We start from the raw sequence: 20,485 nt of genomic DNA, 5'->3' as shown, positions 1-20,485 counted from the left end.
ATCAGTGCATTCATAATAGAAGTACATTTAGTAATGTAGTCAATTAAAATAAAAGCTCCTATTTTGATTATTTTTCATTTATATAGTGCTAGGGTGGAAGGCTTAGCAGCTTTTCAGTGGTCTAAAGATAACCTTAGAAAATGTAAAGTGGGAAAGCATTTTTCTCTGCCCTCTCTCTTTAAGTGGATTTTCTCCTTTCTTAGTCTTTTCTCCCCGGTCACTGCTCAGCTCCCAGTGTTTTGCTGTATGGATACGTCTGAATCCATGGGCAGTTCTGGAAGCTTAAAGGCTGCTCTGAGTTACGCTGAGGGACAAGAATACATCTTGGTTAGCTGCAGAACTGGAGATTCAGGCTGATTAAAATATATTTCTAATACATTCAGTACAAAGTGGGATGCATATCATGTGAGACTGCTTTGTCCACAAATGCCCAGCTCTGGTTGCGGGAGTGTCTCTTCATCTCTTCCTCTTTCATGCCCATGGGACTGTGATGATTTACTATTTGAATTTTTGGTGGCTCAGTTCTTTTTCTCTTGGGAACCATGAGCTTCTGCTGTTCTGCAGTATATGGCATAAGCTGATCTTCATGTTGAGAACTAAAGAAGCATGCAACAGTCTAAATCATTAAATAAGTAATACCTTTCTTCAAGTGAAGAATGAAGTTTTATGTACAATAACAGCTTGATTTTTCTTTAATTTCTTCAAGGCTGGTCTGAGGGAATAAACATAGAGATCATATTCTCTTTCTGCCTTTCAGGCATGGAATTCAGAGTAAGACAAGGATACAGAGCTGTAGTAAGATATAGAAAGATAGTAAGCGTAATCTACTATTTTTTTAAGACATGTTAGTGGAATTTTAGGATTTTGTGCCTTATCCTCTTTCCAAAGAGTCATGCATTGTAACACCATAAAGAGTTATTTCTTCAACTTCTTGCAGAAACTGTTCCTGAATTACTATATATAAAAGAGTAGTAAACACATGAGGTGTATATATAATGGAGAAAAAAATATATGTTTATATAAAAATCCAATTCTACTGTCAATTTTAGATCTGGCAGAACTCCAGTGGCTTTTAGTTAGATTTGTCCTGACTCCCCTTAAGGCAGGAACAACCTGGCACATTCTCTTGATGTGACTTTATTCCAAATTCATGGTTTGCGCAAGTTAGCAGTGAAAAGTACAAGGGGTATTTTTAAAAACTATTTGAATCTGTGAGATGACAAACCCAGCCTTTAAGAACATGCAATCGAAAATCTTCCCATTGAGAAGGCTGACAAGGTTGGGCACTTGCTGACAGCAGTTATCCTTCTTGGGTCAGTAGAAACACATTCCTTATTCAAACATGCAAAGAGAAGACACTCTCCATTAGGAAATGCTGACATTTTGTGGAGTTTAAATTGTTCCCTCTTGTCACAAGATCAGATGTCATCTTAGAAAAGGTATTTCTAGAAACAAGGAGATCATCCCAACACACAGCTCCCTAAAACAGGTATTTCTGCTGGCAAGTATTAGATTAGTTTCCGAGTCTCTGCTACAGGCTCATTACAACCAATCTTTGACATTTTTGGTAATAAATACAGCCTGCTATGGCTCTTAGAGGGAAAAGCCTATTTGTCTGAAGATGGTGTTTGAGACCCAGACCCACACATGCACCTCAAGGCATTGTAGAATTCCTACACAGACTTTCAAGGAGTTATTTAAAAGACCACAGCAAATGACAGCCTGCTTCAGCAGGGACCTGTGAACGAGACAGACTTTAGAGCATGTTTTTCATCTGAGGGATCTTCTGCCAAGTGAAGACTAGGGCTATGGCATGAGCTTTACGGGAGTATACACGTTAAATTTAATTTTCAAATCTGCTTTTTTCTTGCACTGAGTAAAACAAAGCACTCGTCCTCTCTCAGAGGTGTGTGGGATCTGCTGGCATCTGATAAGTTACTGCATTTTGAATCTTGGAGTGTGTGATATTGATGTGCTGTCTGCTGGGGGACAGCCTTGGTGACTAAGCACCCACTAAGTGTATTTACTCTAGTACCAAGAACTTTAAACTTTTGTGTATGCTTTTATACAAAACTACTTCACTGCAAAATGGATCCTATTTTGTATTTAGTTTAAGTTATGTCACTCGCACACACACAAAAAAATCCTCCTGAGTCAATAGGGTTACACACTGGGGCCTGTCCTCATCCTTTATCCAAAGGACTTTGATCTCACTTGCTGATATGATTCCCTAAATCTCACAGACATCTTCTTTTCTAGATCACCATTAATCTTTTAGAGTTTTTCCTTCCTTTTGTGGTACAATATCTCACATAAAGTATCCTCAGTCTGCAACTGGGGCATTTCGATATAGGGCTGGGCTGATATGAAATAAACATTGTTTAGAAAAGTGGTTTCATGCCGATGTGGAATAAGAATGACCTTCTGAGTTGTTGTCGTGGTTTAAGCCCAGGCCGTAAATTAGAACCACGCAGTCCACTTCCCCCCCCAACCCTTTCTTCCCCCCGCTCCTGGAGGGACAGGGAGAAGAATCGAAAGAATGCAACTCCCACGGGTTGAGATAACAGTTTAGTAACTAAGGTATAACATAAATCACTACTGCTACCATCAATAATAATAATGATAAAGGAATAACAAGGGAAGAGAATACAGCACCTCACGACCTGTCGATTGATACCTCGCCCTCACCCAGCAGCCATCCACGCCTTCTGGGTTACTCTCAGTTACATCCTGGGCATGACGTGCTGTGGTATGGAATACCTCTTTGGCTAGTTTTCGGTCAGGTGTCCTGTCTCTGCTTCCTCCCAGCTTCCCCTTCTCCCTGGCAGAGCATGAGGCTCAGAAAGTCCTTGGTCAGACTAAACATTCTGACCAGCAACTAAAAACATCAGTTTTATCAGCACTGTTCCCAGGCCAAAAGTCAAAAACACAGCACTGCACCAGCTACTTAAGAAGGAGAAAAATGACTGCTACTGCTGAACCCAGGACAGTTGTTATTCTAAATTATCTTTGTCTGAAAATAGAATTTTTAGACTTTCATCCAGAGCCAGGGTAAAGTACAACAAAAAATGCATCTACGGTCCACGGCTGTTCCAGAAAAATCTCACTAAACTCCCACTTTCCAACATTTCACAGGCATTTTCTGAAAAAGAAAAAAAACATTTCTGTGAATCATTATAAGTTTGGGGAGAAAATATGTCTGCTGTTTGTTCAAGCCTTTTTAGATTGCCACAATGTAATTAGAAGGAACATGAAAACAGCATGTGTTTTTATTTCCTTTGCAACCCACCTCACCAGCCTTCTGCTGGTGCATACCTTTAAAATAATCAGTACTGAGAAAAAACACATAGAAAGCAAATATGGGAGTGCTTGACATTTATTGAATACATAAAATATTTATAGAACCTATATTTAAAGTGCTTGATGTTTTATATATACATGCATATGTATTTCCAATCTTAATGTATTACATCTGTCTGCTTTGGGGTGTTAGGTTGTCCTTATTTGCGGCATCTTACGTGTGTTTAATACTGCATAATTTCTGCCAAAGTAATTATGCAAATTACTCACTTTAATGGTGTCCTTAAGGAAAATACAGGGCACTCCTCTCCCACTGTAGGAAAGGTGTTGGTGAATAAGTTATAATTGTTAAATACATCCGGTTTTGTGTGAAACTCAACATCCAGATATGTGTATACTGAAAATGAACCATTATAAAAATAAAACAAAAGCAACCAAGCATCAAGCTTTCTATCAGTCTGGAAAAATACCAGCAATTCAAAAAATAAGAGAAAGAGGGATGAAGGGAGAGGAGCACCCATTTTGCTGGAGAATGAAAAGCTGCAGGCAAGTGGGGTCAGGGTCTTGGAGTGTCTGTTATAAAGAATAACACATGTGAATCCGTGAATTACAAGTCTATAAATTAATTGCAGGCTTCTGGTGACATCACAATAAACTATGTTAATGAAGATTGAGTAGTTTATAATTTTGTCAAAGCTCTGAAAAACGACATGGTTTATAAACTACGTAGATACTAGTGTTTTTCAGTGAGTCTGTTAAATAAATTATACTAGGAGTCTTAGTGTAAAAAGAGAAAGTGTTAAAAATTAATATATGAATGTGATTCTCTTTTAATTTTTTTAATTCAGGTTTTCCTTACATAAAGGCTTTGTTTATTTTTCCTTGAGCCATAGTAGCAATGGTGAGTCTCCATAACTCAGCCACAAAATCGTTTCTTTTTCGTGTATCTCTAATGTAAGTGATACTATTTTTTTAAATCCTCTTAATCATCATCTTTGTCACTAGTTTTCCATTATGAGTGATGTTTTACTTGACAAACTGTTTACAAAATTCCCTGTATTGTGGCTGTGTGGTCTGGAGACCCTGGTTTAATGTCTGTATGGCCACAGAGCAAGAAGAGCCCAGCCTGGAGTGTTTCTGAGCCAAATACATTCGTCTGTCTAAGCCTTTTTGGTAGGAAATTAGACAGCTAAGTTAATCAGGACACCTCATCAGTTTTAATTTGCATGATTGGGTTTGAGCTGAACTGGATCGGGATCTTCTGGGTATCCTAAATTATTAAATATATGATAAACAAGAGACCAAGTTGAAAGAGGAATAGAGAAAATGAGGCATGAAACCAGTGCTGGAGGGGCCCAGGGTGTATGCTTATTTAGGTGTAGGCAACTCAGCTCAAAAGCAGAACCAATTGCTCAAATCAGGAAAAGACTGACATAAAACCTTTGCAGTCTTACTCAGATCTGCTTGAGTTTATGCATTGTACACAGTTTTTAAATAATCTCATTTCTCAGAAAGTATTTGTACCTACAAGTTTGGAGAGCACTCAGGATTAACTGGGAGCGTATGACTGAAGAGGTGATGATGTCTAGGACTCTGTCTTCATTTATAACCAAAGCTGGAAACTCTATTGTCAACCAGAAAAAAAAAAAAAAAAAAAAAAAAAAAAAAAAATATTTGTAGTTAAGGTGCTGAAATTCGAACCCTGAAGAATTCAATTTATTGGTATGTCTGCTATAATATTCCTACTGGACATGGGTTTTGTCGCTTACACCCTGCATTCATTTACTGCAACTCTTTTCATCTTTTTCTGCATCCCTAATGAGACTTTTTGCTCTGATGTGCAAACAACCCCACGTTAGTATATTGAGTACAAAATCACACTTAACCAGGCAAGAAAAATGGGGGGTACTTCTGCCGTATCACTGGTAGCTTGGCTAGTAGCACCTCTTAGTGTCCAAATCCTATGAATTTAAACACACCTGTGGCTCATGCAGGTGTTGTAGAAATAAGAGCCAGAAAAAAAAAAAACCAACAAAAAACTGGGAAATGAATCCTTTTGTTTGCAGAGAAAAGTTTGAAAACTGTAAAGTGTGAAGGTGTGTACTAAATAGGAAGCTTGAAATTAATCCTGAATCACTCTTTTGGTGAGTGGGGTCCTCCTATAGCCCCAAGGGAGACTGCAAAGAAACTGAATTTTATTGTGTTATTGAAGAGCATGCTGTAATCCTTGCAAACCTGAGGTTTGAGTTAGGGATGTGAGGGCAGCCTCCATTCTAACATTTCTTAGCTTTTTTCTCAGCAATTTATTTTATAATCTTCACCTTCTTTTAATTTAGGGGGGTTTTTTTAATATTACGGCTTTATAAATATTATAATCAGACACTGGGAATGATGGCTCAAGAAATACAATTGGATTTTCTGTCTGGAATAATAAGTCATGGATGGTACTTAGGAATTAATCTATTCTGACTTCGTGGCAACTGTGGATATTCAAAACCGAGACCTTCATTCCCCTACGAAAGCTGGTGGATACGTAGGCTGCTGAGTTTTTGCGTGTGCTTTTCAGTACAGTGCGGGGGAGGCTTATTAGAAATGTAATGTTATTAGCAGTTTTTCTCAAATTGCTGATTTCCATCATCCTAGTAGTACAATAATGATGAAATTAAATTAAATTAGCATATCATACAGCATACTGAAAAACTGTGAATAGATTATAGTAATACAAGGCAACAGATAATTGCTAGCTTAATAAGATTTCATTTTTGGCAAAGATAATTCAACCTCTTTCTTCTTCCAATCACTAGGGACAGATTTCTTGGTTATTGATTATCTCCTCATCTTCTCTAAACTGAGTCAGAAGTCCTTCTTGGTTATATGCAAAAGTCCCTACTGTAAATATTTGTAATTCTGTATCATTTGTCAGTGGACTTGTCTTTTACCTATATGTAGCTCTCCATACTTTGACTTGTAAGACCTTGTTATAAACAATTGGCATCTGATCCTTTGAAATAAATTAGATTTCATTACCCCTCTATTCACTTAGTGACAATATTACCTTACATGTCTTCTAAATTGAGGTATTAATTATTCCACGTGGGAAAAAACCAAACAAACAAAAAAAGCCCCACATTGATGATTTAAGTGTATTTTCTAGAGAAAATATTTTCCCTAGTATTAAATTTTTAATATGCTCAGGGTCAAAGAGAATAATTTGAATTACAGAAATGTTTTCTATTTATGTCTAATATTCTTCAAGCTTGTTGAAATTATTTACTTTCTAAGCCTTAATTTATATCTACTCATTGCCACTTTCATTTTTTCCCCATCTTTTTGCAGTTCCACCATGGTTTTTAGTTCACCCTTCAAATCTTTATGCCTACGAGAGTATGGATATTGAGTTTGAATGTACTGTGTCTGGTAAGCCTGTTCCTATGGTGGAGTGGATCAAGAACGGAGAAGTGGTCATTCCCAGCGACTATTTTCAGATAGTGGTAATTATCTGGCTTTCACTTATTAGATTTTTTTTTTAGTCAAGTTCTGAAATGTATTCTGATATTTGATACACTTTTTGCCTTCATAAGCATATTAGTCTTCCCAAAGAAAACAAAATACAAATTAGGCACATTGCACTGGTATGTGTTTGGTTACGTATGTTGACACTGTCTCTGAATTTTAGTGATATTTGAATGAGTTGCTATTGATAATATTACGTACCATATTACTTATTTCCCTTACCATTGTCATTGGTCAAAAAAGTAATAGATCTCCAATTAAATAGTACATGGACACAAGGGGCTAAGAGTTATGGAATGGGTTGGGTTGGGAGGGACCGCAAAGCTCATCTGGTTCTAAAACCCTGCCATGGGCAGGGATACATTCCACTAGAGCAGGTTGCTCCAAGCCCCTGTGTCCAACCTGGCCTTGAACACTGCCAGGGATGGGGCAACAAGAGCTTCTCTGGGCGCCTGTGCCAGTGCCTCAGCACCCTCACAGGAAAAAACTCCTGCCTAAGAGCTCATCTCAATCTTGCCTCTGGCAGATTAAAGCTGTTCCTCCTTGTCCTGTCCCTACAGGCCCTTGTCAGAAGTCCCATTTGACATAATTACTACTTTTCAAAGGGAATTGTTGTGCGCCCTACCCAAAGTAACATCCCTGTCCAGAATTACAATCTCCTTTAGTTTAAATGTCATTATTATATGGGCTAAGAATTTATGCTGTGTTTTGTGAAAGAGTTGATCTAGCTGGCCTCTCCTGAAAGCAGTGCCACTTGTAACTCACTTGTTAGTGAGCAGGGATGTTGGGGATCACTTCTTCAGCCATGTGAAGATACCTATAGGCCACAAGATGTGGCTGGTTCAGAGATGCGGCTTGCTTCAGCACTTTTTAATTTTTCACCTTGTAACAAACAATATTGATTATCATCATGTCTTTCAATTACTTATCACAAACAAACTTTCGTAATGTATTTTTCATGCAGGATAGAGTTATTCTGCCGTATGCAATAGAAATTCAACCTTTTTTTTTAAATATTTTTGCTTATTAGAGAGCAGCCAGAAGCTGTCCAGAGAAAAGACAGGTCTCTTTTGCTGTCATGGATGTGTGGTAAAGGTGTTAGAAAATGAATTTACTTAATAGTTAATAGAAGATGCATTTCAGCCAGATAATACCCCTCACTTGAGATTTTTTACCCAACATAATTGGTTTCTGCTTGTGCTAACAAAAGCTGAAAGTTAAATCTGTTTCAAATGAAGTAAGCGCAGAGTGACATTTTCTTGAGGATCTCCAGGCCTCAAGCCATATGGAGAGTTTGACCTTCAGAATAGTGTTTGTTCAAAGATGCAGAAGGTGAAAGTTCTTTAAAATCTTCCCTGCAGCAAAGGGCCAGGACAAAATTCAGAGCACTACTCGACTGATGGCTGTAATTTGGAGCCTGAGAAAGGTGTTGGAGGGACTCTGTGCAAGAAAGTGAACTCACCCTTGGGCCATAGGCACTATCATACAAAATGCAAAGATTACAAAGTGTCAAGACGATCCTAATGAAAGTGCTTATGGTTATGTGCCTCCAAGGATCAGGGCTATGTGAGGTGGATTACATTCACAGCACCGTGTTTCACAGAATAGCTCTTCTGGAAAGGTTTTATAATCCACGTTCACTTTGGATGGTTTTTTTTCCAATTAATTCTCTCCACTTCCTTGCTTTCTCTTTTGTTTTCTCTCTAGGGTGGCAGCAACTTAAGGATTCTGGGCTTGGTAAAGTCAGATGAAGGTTTTTATCAGTGTGTAGCTGAAAATGAAGCTGGAAACGCACAGGCCAGTGCACAGCTAATCATCCCAGAGCCTGGTAAGATGCAAAGGACATACAGAATTGTAGATGTAATTAATGCTATTAACAAAAAAAATCCCAAATGAGCAGCTAGTATTCTTTACTCCCTCTTACTTATCCCGCTGGCTGGCTGTAGTTAAAAGCATGTCCAGGCTATCAGATAGTTTGAGGTATTTTGTTCACTGAGGCAATTACAAATGCTGGCCTTGTCCTCAAAATTACTCTGGAGGCTCACTAAACCTGCATGAAAAGCCAACGGCGATGCCCTACTATGTATTAGTGGGCTTTGTCCTGCTGAAATATGAGGTGATCACAAACTGGTGAGGTGATAGAATAAAGTACTCCGTAAGCAACAGAGAATTTTATCCTATGTAGCTCTGTGTTAAGCTGTTGTAGAACACTTGTCTCAGGGAAAAAGAAGAAAAAGAGGGGAAGAAAAAGAAAATTTGGCAGTGGGATATCAACTGCAGCCAGCCATTGAGATCAGAATGGTAGTGTCTACGTGCTGACAGGATGAATGCTGCTTTTTGTTGTTGTTACTCGGAAATTAATGCATGTTTGGTTTTATGGACAGCACTGTGCAGCAGATTAAGTGTTTACTACTTTATGGGTTTTTAAGTAACAGAAAGATGTCTTCATCTTAAACTAGGTGATACGCAAAGCATAGATAAAAGCCTGTCAAAGTTTCTGGGTTATAAATGATTAATGACCTGCACTGGGCTGCAGGTTACACTTGCTGCCTCTCATGGATTATGGCAGTAAGATGAGAACAGGAAAGTGTGCTGAAGCATTGTTCTTTCTCTGATTTGGATTGAGAAGAGCAGAATCTTGGTAGACCACAAATTGTCAAGACAACTTTGCTGAGATCAATCAACCAGCCTGATGGCTCATATCATAGTATTTCTTTGGGAAATACTTTGAAAAGTTTCCACACAGCATCAGTGTGAAGTTTTAAAGCTTTGCCAAAAATCTGGCTGTTTGGAAATAGAGAAATAAGTATGGCTGCAGTCCATGTTCTTGTTAGCTGCAGTAGTCTGACTCTTAGGAAGTCCTGTCTGAACACTGAGCAGGAACATTTGCTGAGATTTGTCAAAGTTCAGTCCTGCAAGCTGTTGTGTTGTAAGTGCTGTTATCTGTAGTGGTTCCAGGTAGTACAGAGGGAGGTAGAAGTACTGCCATAGATGAGATCATCTGGTAGACAAAAGTGAGGAGTAAGCGCCACTGAAATCCAGAGATCCCCAGTTTTCTAAGTCCTGTTTATGCAAATACTTCAGGTAGATGCAAATACGAGCTGGGTTAAGGTTTCTCCATCTATTTTCTGTCTTGGTTCCACATGCATGGCTGAACATGGATTTTGCATAGCATTAAAGCTCCCTGTCACTCCTTCTCCCTTTACTTTCAGTACCCTTTTCAGCCTGTTCTCTTTCTTTTCTCTCCCCTACCTGATAGCAACTCCAGTAGCTACTGGGGATCTGTCAGAGACCTCCCAGCCCTTCTCTCCCTCTCCCCTAGATGCTCATGACTCAGACACTTCACAGCCTTGGAACCATGCAGCTTGGTGAGACATCCAGGAAGGAGGGGGTGCTGGTAAATAGAGAAGTAATGTCATGTCCACCAAGTCATTATCATTATCCTCCTGCAGCCTGGGGTCTCTCCTCACCCAGCTCTCCAGGACTAATTGGCTAAGATTGGTGGTTAGGTATCAGGATTGAGAGGCAGATATTTATTTCGGTTCCCACTTCACAGTCAGTCTCACCTCTGTGCCAGGCAAAATCTTGGAGCAGATTCTCCGGCAAGATATGCTAAGGCACATGAAAAACAACATGATACTTGGTGACAGCCAGCATGGCATCACTAAGGGGAAATCCTCCCTCAGCAATTTGGTGGCCTTCTATGATGGGGCTACGAAACTGATGGACAGGGGCAGAGCAGTTGACATCATCTACCTGGATTTGTGCAAAGTGTTCAACACTGTCCCACACGACATCCTTGTCTCTAAATTGGAGAGACATCAATTGGATGGGTGGACCACTCAGTGGATAAAGAACTGTCTGGATGGCCACATGCAAAGAGTTGTGGTCAACGGCTTGATGTCCAGCTGGAGACCAGTAATGAGTGGTGTCCCTCGGGGATCGGTGTTGGGACTGGTCTTGTTCAACATCTTTGTCAGTGACAAGGACAGTGGGATTGAGTGCGCCCTCAGCAAGTCTGCCAATGACACCAAGCTGTGTGGTTCGGTTGATACGCCGGAGGGAAGGGATGGCATCCAGAGGGACCTTGACACGCTTGTGAGGTGGGCTGATGCCAACCTTATGAAGTTTAACCATGCCAAGTGCAAGGTCCTACACCTGGGTGGGAGCAATCCCCGGCACAGCTACAGATTGGGCAGAGAAGAGATTCAGAGCAGCCCTGCAGAAAAGGACTTGGGGGTGTTGGTCGATGAGAAAATGAACATGAGCTGGCTTCAGTGTGTGCTCGCAGCCCAGAAAGCAACCGTATCCTGGGCTGCATCAAAAGGAATGTAACCAGCAGGTCGAAGGAGGTGATCCTGCCCCTCTACTCTGCTGTCATAGAATCATAGAATAGTTAGGGTTGGAAAGGACCTTGAGATCATCTAGTTCCAACCCCCCTGCCATGGGCAGGGACATCCCACACTAAACCATGGCACCCAAGGCCTCATCCAACCTGGCCTTGAACACCGCCAGGGATGGAGCATTCACAACCTCCCTGGGCAACCCATTCCAGTGCCTCACCACCTTCACAGTAAAGAATTTCTTCCTTAGATCCAATCTAAACTTCCCCTGTTTAAGTTTGAACCCATTACCCCTTGTCCTGTCACTACAGTTCCTGATGAATAGCCCGTCCCCAGCATCCTTGTAGGCCCCCTTCAGATACTGGAAGACTGCTATGAGGTCTCCACACAGCCTTCTCTTCTCCAGGCTGAACAGCCCCAACTTTCTCAGCCTGTCTCCACACGGAAGGTGCTCCAGTCTCCTGATCATCCTCGTGGCCCTCCTCTGGACTTGTTCCAACATTTCCATGTCCTTTTTATGTTGAGGACACCAGAACTGCACACAATGCTCCAAGTGAGGTCTCATGAGAGCAGAGTAGAGGGGCAGGATCACATCGTTCGACCTGCTGGTCACGTTCCTCTTGATGCAGCCCAGGATACGGTTGCTTTCTGGGCTGCGAGCGCACACTGCAGCCGGCTCATGTTCATTTTCTCATCAACCAACACCCCCAAGTCCTTCTCTGCAGGGCTGCTCTGAATCTCTTCTCTGCCCAACCTGTAGCTGTGCCAGGGATTGCTCTGACCCAGGTGTAGGACCTTGCACTTGGCATGGTTAAACTTCATAAGGTTGGCATCAGCCCACCTCACAAGCGTGTCAAGGTCCCTCTGGATGCCATCCCTTCCCTCCGGCGTACCAACCAAACCACACAGCTTGGTGTCATCGGCAAACTTGCTGAGGGCGCACTCAATCCCACTGTCCATGTCACCGACAAGGATCTTGAACAAGACCAGTCCCAACACATGAGACCTCACTTGGAGTATTGTGTGCAGTTCTGGTGTCCTCAACATAAAAAGGACATGGAACTGTTGGAACAAGTTCAGAGGAGGGCCACGAGGATGATCAGGCTACTGGAGAACCTCCCCTATGAAGACAGGCTGAGAAAGTTGGGGCTGTTCAGCCTGGAGAAGAGAAGGCTGCGTGGAGACCTCATAGCAGCCTTCCAGTATCTGAAGGGGGCCTACAAGGATGCTGGGGATGGATTTTTCATCAGGGACTGTAGTGATAGGACAAGGGGTGATGGGTTAAATCTGAAACAGGGGAAGTTTAGATTGGATCTAAGGAAGAAATTCTTTACTGAGAGGGTGATGAGGCACTGGAATGGGTTGCCCAGGGAGGTTGTGAATGCTCCATCCTTGGCAGTGTTCAAGGCCAGGTTGGATGTGGCCTTGGGTGAGATGGTTTAGTGTGGGATGTCCCTGCCCATGGCAGGGGGGTTGGAAGTAGATGATCTTAAGGTCCTTTCCAACCCTAAGTATTCTATGATTCTATGATTCTTTACATGCCTTCTGCCTGGTGTGGTGCAGCATCTTGCCAGGTGAGCATTTCCGTCAGTGCAGTCACCAGAGGTGATGATGAGGTTATCTTCCCTTGGAGACAAATTTGAAAATAAGAAGACACAGGCAAACATATTTCAGTGGTAGAAAAAAGAAGTCTGTATGGTACTGAGCAAGGTTAGCTGGGATCATCATCATCCTGCTCAGAAACAACTTGCTCCACTTCAGATCTGACTGTGGGGATGTGCACATTTGTATTTTGTATTTTGCCTTTGTATTTTGCTGTTTGGTTGGTTGGGGGTTGTTTCTTTCCTTCTACTTGCTTTTAAGCTGAATCTCACATGCAGTTCATACATTTGGATTATATTTAGACACACAAACATCTGAAGGAAGCAGGCCATCTCCTACTATAGGGGGCTTTAATCTGGTGCTAGGATCATCCTGAGGGAAACTGGGCAACTCATTGCTGCTCCCACCTAGTCATTGCAATTCAAATGCTGTCAGTAAATTTTATGCTCTGTGTTAGTGTTTATTATGTTTGGCATTGAATTAAAATTAAAATAGAAGAAAATAAAAAGAAAATCCTAAAGAGCTACAGGACACCATTGTAAATTGTCTCCATTTCCCTTTTTAAGTGATGGATTACTTTTTTCTGGCTATTTAATCAGATCTTCAAACAATGCCACTCCAATTCCTTTGAGATGAAGGGAGGGCCGTCATGCACAGATGGTGGAGAAGCCAGCTATAAATACAAATGAAGCGCTGGGGCTGGCCATGGCAGGAGGAACGTACTCCCCTCAGCTTTGATTTTGCTGGATCACGCTCAGCATGCATTTGTTTTTATGAGAGCCCGATGAAGTTTCAATATACTCATTAATAGCTATCATCTCTTTCTGCAGCCATTAATGTAGAAGGGGCTTAAATGGAGACATGCTGAATGCTTATCTGAGCTTCCTTTTCCTGAAAGCCAGGGTCAGAACCCTTCATTGAACTAATAATGATTTACTCTAACAGGGATTTCTGTGCCAAACTTACATCAAGGTAAAATGGTCACTACTTTTTTATTTGATGGTGATTATAAGACTACAGTTAGGTTTTGCTTTTATTTACTGCAAATAATTTTGATTGTCTAGTGAGTTAAATATGTTGTGTAAGTTCTGTCGTGGGATTTTGTAAGTTTTAATCAGGTAGAAGGATATAATGTGATTGCTCCTATTACCTTTGTTGTTACGGCAATATGTAGATTCGCATCCACTGCTGACTACCTTTAACTCTAGGGCCTGAAGTAGCAGCACAAAAGATGGCATTAAGCAAATATAATTGAGCTCAGACTGAGACTGAAAGTACCCCTTGCAGAGGCTGTGATGCTAAATTATAATTAGACAATATTGAAATGAGAAGTGAAAGCCAGAAAGTTGCTAGCTCATACAGTTAACAGCTTTCACTTTTAGTATCCACATGTGGCTATAGGATGCTTATAACTATTTTGATATCTGTTGCTTAGACTATAAAAAGCCAACGAGCTCTCTGAGAAATATAAAATCTCTGTCCTTTTAAGTCGAGATTATGACTAGAGAGACATTGTACTTAACAGTGTATTATGAATGGGAGTATAAGTGACAGTTGATGGTCTGCAATGCACAAGTTAGTCAATAAATCAAAGTACATTTGTTAATGCCAGCACACTTGGGAAAAAGGTGCTTGGGATTGTTTCTACTCCTTTTTCCTTTCTTCCCATTAACAATCTTAATGTTACCCTCTTAGGAAGAGATTGCTCACCATTTTATCAAGAAAAACAAGAAGCAACTTTAAAGGCTTCCTATTTCTGTAAAAACCAAAGCAATAAATGAGTCAGATTTAAGGATTTCAGTTCTTTCATCCCCAACACATACATTCTGAGTTTATCAGGCTGCTGTGCTGCTTGGCTTCCTCTATTTCTGTTCCTTAACTCTGCTAAAGGGACTTTGTGCAGTCTATGTGAATGTGTGATCGTATTGAGCAGGTACCAGGAATAAAGCCTGCAGTATGTACTTAGGGTTACACATACTGGAAAAAATTCTCAGCAAGAAGAAGCAGATAAAAGAGATCTCAGCTGTCTTGGTTTTATGGCTGTATAAAACCTGTTATTTGCACACCTAAAGAATGAATAGAGAACTGCATGGTGCTGAGTGATGGATGTGCATAACTTCAGCTGAGGAGAGTGTCCCAGAGGAAAGCCTTCCTATAAGGAACTCCCAGACCATTATTTGCTTTATGCCAGTGGCTTCTCACAGATTCATCCTTTAGATATTCACAAGATGTGTGGAGCATTTGTTTCATTACAGCAGATGGAAGATCAGATAAAGACAGCCCTGAAATAATCAACTTGTGTGTAGGGTAAGATAATTATTAGCTATGTCTGGCAAAATACTTCTTTCTAGACAAAGTGAAAATTTAGAAGCTCAAGAATATGCCTTAACCCAGAGACTGGTGAAAGTGCTGTAAATCACTCTACATTCTTGGCATTATAAGCAGCAGCTAAGTTGGCAAACAGAGCAACAAAGAAAATAATCTCTTATGCAGCATAACTAATGAATACCTGGGCTTTTTGTGCTGCCAAGCAAGTAGGGGGCACAGCCCCAGATTATTTGAAGAAAGGATTGCATGTCCATACACTGGTGACCTCCAGATGCTGAAGAATGTCCAAAGACAGATGTTGCAGGGAGACAGGAAAGGATACAGAGAGCTGATGGTCATGGGTAGCCTGGTCCTTGATGCCTGGTCCTCACTGAATGGTTGCTGAACTCCAAGCCCAGCTGCTCGGGCTCAGCTTTCTCTGCCATTCACTTTGTCATTTTCATCACGTACTTTTTCTTCCTTTTTAATTCCTCAACTTACAAGTTGCATAGCTCCTTCTCATGTCAGATTTTCAGCTTAACAGCTAGCAGATTTTAGATTTTTGCATGCACAAGACTTTGCGTTTCTGTATAATGAGGCTGAGTTTGGGAAACCCACGAATTACTTTTTTTGCTAAGGATAAACAGGGGTTGACTCAATTAATTTTCAAAAACCTTCCTTTCTCCTATTACAAAAACATTCTGTGAGGCACCATTTCCATTCCCTTTATTATCATAAATATTATTTAGTATTATTTATAATTACTTAATCTATTACTTATATTAATAATTATAGTGTATAGTATTAATAATTACTTCCCCATTAAAAAAAAACCAACAAAATAAAGTCCATCTCTATCCTAAAAACTGAGCTTATATTGGCATTAAAACTTCATATTTTCAGTCCTTTCAAGTCTGTTGGAAAGCTAAACCATGTATATTAACCTTGCTTATGGTTAGCCTTATAATGAGTCTGAAATAAACACTGTGATTTCAAATATCAGGAAAAACAGGTGGGCTTTTTTAACAACTGGTAAAACAGTGAAAAGTAGTGATGAGAAATGTTCTTTATCAGAAATTTTAAAAAGCAGTTTGGCAGATACATCTTGGTGCTAATAATCCTGATTCTGTCTTCACAGAGGAAGCTGCAATGTGCTGTCTGTTCAGTTGGCTCTTTATGCCCTGAATTAGAGATAACAAATTTCACAGAGCTACTTTACATTGTGTAGGCAGAGACAGAGCAGAGGAAAGAAGTGAGAGACTATTTAAAAAACCCACTCATAAATTTCAGAGTAGAATATATAGTTCTTTTTTTCTTTTTTTCCTCTAACACAGAGGCATGGTTGTTCTACCGGGATGTGGAAGGGTATTTATTCTCTGAAGGCTTATTTAATCATGAGGTGCAGGTAATATTGACTATATTGACTTCTTATATTTAAAAGAGCACGAGGGCAGATTCCTGTACTGGATCAGGGACTCTTTACCCATTGAGCTGCTCACTCATGGGCTCTGGTTTGGGTACTGACAGGTAGCCTGAGGCACAAAAATTTGTGCATGGCTCTCATGTGCTGTTCCTGAGAAGGAGCAAAGCAGTGACTGCAATACACACCAAGCTGTGTGGTGTTGTCGACACACTGAAGGGAAGGAATGGGATGGAGAGGGTCCTGGACAGGCTGGAGACCATGTGAGACCATGTGAACCTCATAGAGTTCACCAAGGCCAAGGGCAAGATCCTGCCCCTGGGTCAAGGCAATCACCAATACAGACATAGGCTGGGGGAGACTGGATGGAGCAGCTTGAGGAGGACTTGAGGGTGTCCTGGCAAGGACTTTGCTCTGGAGACAGGCTGAGAAGAGAAGGCTCCAGGGAGACCTTAGAGCAACTCCCAGTGCCTAAAGGGGCTACAAGAAACCTGGAGAGGGGCTTTGGACAAGGGCTTGTAGGGACAGGCCAAGGGGAATGGCTTTAACCTGCCAGAGGGGAGACTGAGATGAGCTCTTAGGCAGAAGCTCTTCCCTGTGAGGGTGCTGAGGTGCTGGCACAGGGTGCCCAGAGGAGCTGTGGTTGCCCCATCCCTGGCAGTGTTCAAGGCCAGGTTGGACACAGGGGCTTGGAGCAAGCTGCTCTAGTGGAAGGTGTCCCTGTGCATGGCAGGGGTTGGAGCTGGATGAGCTTTAAGGTCCCTTCCAATCCAAACTAGGCTGGGATTCTATAATTCTGTGTTGTGCAGTGTCACTCTTCACCACAAGTGGTTCTCCAGCATCATCCAAGCAGACTCAGACTGAAATTCTGCTTCCAGCCGTGGGAGAGTTTCCCCTGACATATCAGCCCATCTCTGGTTTTATTCTATAAATGTGGCATTCTACTGAACTGCAGCACAGCCCCAAGTATCTAACGCTCTTCAAAATCAAATAGATCATTAAAAGTTGTAAATATACCTTAAGGATATTGAGATGTAACCTTGCAGAGCATGCAGTTCCAAGCATGAACTGTGATGTAGCCCAGATGTGATAATCTCAGCCCAAAGGTGATATGACAGCCCAAGGCAGTGGTGGCTTGCAGTGGGGCTGTGCATTGCGGCTCTGGACCCTGGTAGTATTTAATGTTCTGTACCATCATCCTGTCTGGAGCCCCACAGTGGGTGATGGGTGAAGAGGTGTTTGAGGGGAAACTGCTGCCAGGAAAAAGCAGTAAAAGCACCTAATGCACAAGGATTGAGAGAAGAATAACCTCCTGAACCATAGTGTCAGGGTTTTTTGTGATAAAACAAGATTTAACATCCTTATTTTGGTATGCACAACTGGTAAGCTGCTCACATTTATTGCACCGCATAAGCAGTAATGATCATGATAATAGTAAGAATAAATTTTGTTTATATGCTTTTATGGTGGTCTTTGCCATAATATTATGACACCTTATTGGGGATTTATAACTGAAATACGCAAAAAATGCAAACTCAGTGGAATATTTTTTAAGTTACAAAAATATATATAAAGGCCACCCTAAAAACAATAGAGGTGCATAGAAGGCACCCTGCACACGTGCACTGCAAGAGGTTATCTTGGAAGATTTTTTGAGTTTTCATCTTTTCAGGTTTTAAAAAGTTAGGTAAACATCTGCTGGGCGTATTTTTTATCTGGCCATAGGGTGTGTAGAAAAGAATTAGTTGGGTTCACGAGACTATGTCTCTGTTGATCTAGTGAAGATTGCTGGAGAATTTGGACTATAACAGATTCTGTAAAGATGCAGTTAAAGGTGCTTGATCTTATTTTTAAATACCAATGTAAAACCTGGTGACTTTGTCCTATAAGAGCTGCAGTGGTTTAAAAACCTGGCAGCTGCGTTTCTACACCACCACTGTCCTTTATGAAGCTCAGAGGAGCTTCTATGCTGGAGACGCTGTTTTTCCCCAGCTGAGGGAAATCGCAGTGAAGGCAGAGTTTTGAGTATTTGGACAGTCAGGGAGAAGAAGTTCAACAAGAGGGAGGCTCTGGAGAGGGGTCATTTGAGAATGTGGTAAGACCAGGAGATGTTTCCTAGCCTGAAGTAGGATGCATCTCCTTCCATCAATGGATGCATTCCTATGAAATGTCAGGTGTTCTGACGTGAGACATTTCTCAGCTTTGCTATATGTGAAGGTGAACAGGATGAGTTTTTATAAGCAGTCTGAAGAGGAGAGAACCCAGGATAAATGGTCCTGTTACAGGTAGGGGTTGTGTGCTTGCAGCTTTTATAGGTCTGAAGTAGGAAGCGGTTGGACCTGAACATTCCCTAGCCCTGTGGAATGCTGCTGATGGGTGGCTGCTGTGCAGCATGGGAAACTCCACTCCTTGCACCTTGGGTTTTGGGTTGTGTTTCTCTCTTAGTACTAATGTACCCGTGATGAGATGGGCGAATGCACCAGCCCCTGAGGCCAGCAGAAGCTCTCAGGATTTGAGTGCAGGTTTGTACGACCAGGGGCAGAAGTTCAGGTGAGCAAGGAACTCATGGGAGAAATGGAAGTATTTGGGTAGCTCTAACACCTTCAGCAGTCAATAGCAGAGTGGTGTGGGACTGGAAGATAGACAATTTAGTAGTAACTTTTGAAGTTACATTAGTCATCTAATGTGTCAGTTGGACTGTGAGAACATTTGTGCCTCCTGAACCATTTACAATCACATTTGTGCTTTCTTAAAAAAGGCAAAATAACCACACTGCTGAAGAGTGATCCAAGCACAAAGGTTCTGTAAAGACATAATAGAATTTCACAGAAAAAACTATGAAACCTATTGCATGTAAGAGAGAAAGAGCTGTTGTCTGTACTCTTAACAGGAACACAACTATATATTAAACCAGATTTAGGATAATTTGAAAAAAAGACAAAGAATGGTAATAATCTCCTATAATGTTATTAACCATTTAGAATACAGCCTTACCATGATTTTTATCTTTAAGAAAGGATATATTTTGATAAACAGTAATGATGGAAAACTGACATACAATTAGGGTTCAGTTGGTGTTAATTGAATCACTTAATGTATATTGGCTTTAAATGGTAATGTCACAATAATCACATGATAAATTAATAACTGCACAATTAGTTCTAAGACTTTGTGATCCGTTAGAATTTTATATCTCAGAATAGCAGAACTAAAATGACTATGGAAAGTGATGTGTTTTTTAGTCCTGTATGAGTTTGGTGCAGATAACTTAGTATAAAGGTTTCATATAGTAACTCTTACTATGACTTTTGATTTTGTGGGGTTTGGAGGAAGGGGTTAAACCTTGAAAGGAGATTTTGTTTTTCACAGGTATTATATGAATGAGTAGGCTTGCATACCAGAATGCTCAATTTTTCATATAGAAATTTGAATGCAAAGAAAACAAGTATCGTGAACAGCTCATTGAAGAGTTGCTCATTCAGCTTTGCATAAGCTCAGAATTTTGTGTTTTCACAACAGCAATACAACATATTACACAGTTAAGTAGCGCTGTAGAAAAACCCATAAAAGGTGCCAAGTCAAATTCTGAAGGAACTGGAATACAAGAGGAGGTCAGATACATCTCAGCATGGCTGTCTGCTGCTGCCCGGATCTGGTGGTTGTGCATCTGCTCCCCCTCAGCTCTGCCATGACTAACTTGTGCCCATCACCTCTTGTCGTTTCCATGTGACTCCTTGTAAAAGAGAATCTCCATCTTCTTTGTAACCATCCTTTACATACTGGTGACAAGGTATCCCTTGAGCCACCTTTTCTCCAGGCTGAACAGACCCAGCTCTATCAGCCTTTCTTCATATGGCTTCCCAGTCCTTGGATCATTTTTGTATCCCTTCTCTCGACCTTCTTCAGCCCATCCACATCTTTTTTGTACAGCAGGGACCAAAAATGAACACAGATACTGAACGAGAAGTGGGGTAGGCTACAGATGGCAGCTTTTGCAAGA

At 41.0% G+C, this 20,485-nt stretch overlaps 1 protein-coding gene across 1 annotated transcript in view; it reads left to right on the top strand.

Annotated features, from left to right (window-relative positions):
* DCC (DCC netrin 1 receptor) overlaps window positions 1-20,485 on the top strand; it is a gene marked incomplete at both ends in the record, with an annotated part of 627,385 nt that overhangs the window by 375,088 nt on the left and 231,812 nt on the right. Inside the window, 2 exons of the mRNA XM_080637247.1 lie at window positions 6,637-6,791; window positions 8,521-8,641. Of these exons, the coding sequence (XP_080493373.1) occupies window positions 6,637-6,791; window positions 8,521-8,641 (276 nt within the window). The remainder of the gene's footprint in view (window positions 1-6,636; window positions 6,792-8,520; window positions 8,642-20,485) is intronic.

Source organism: Psittacula echo, assembly GCF_963264785.1.
Source record: "Psittacula echo genome assembly, chromosome: Z".
NCBI lineage: Eukaryota > Metazoa > Chordata > Aves > Psittaciformes > Psittacidae > Psittacula > Psittacula echo.
Note: the sequence above shows the minus strand (reverse complement) of the source record. Positions and strands in the feature narration are given on the sequence as shown.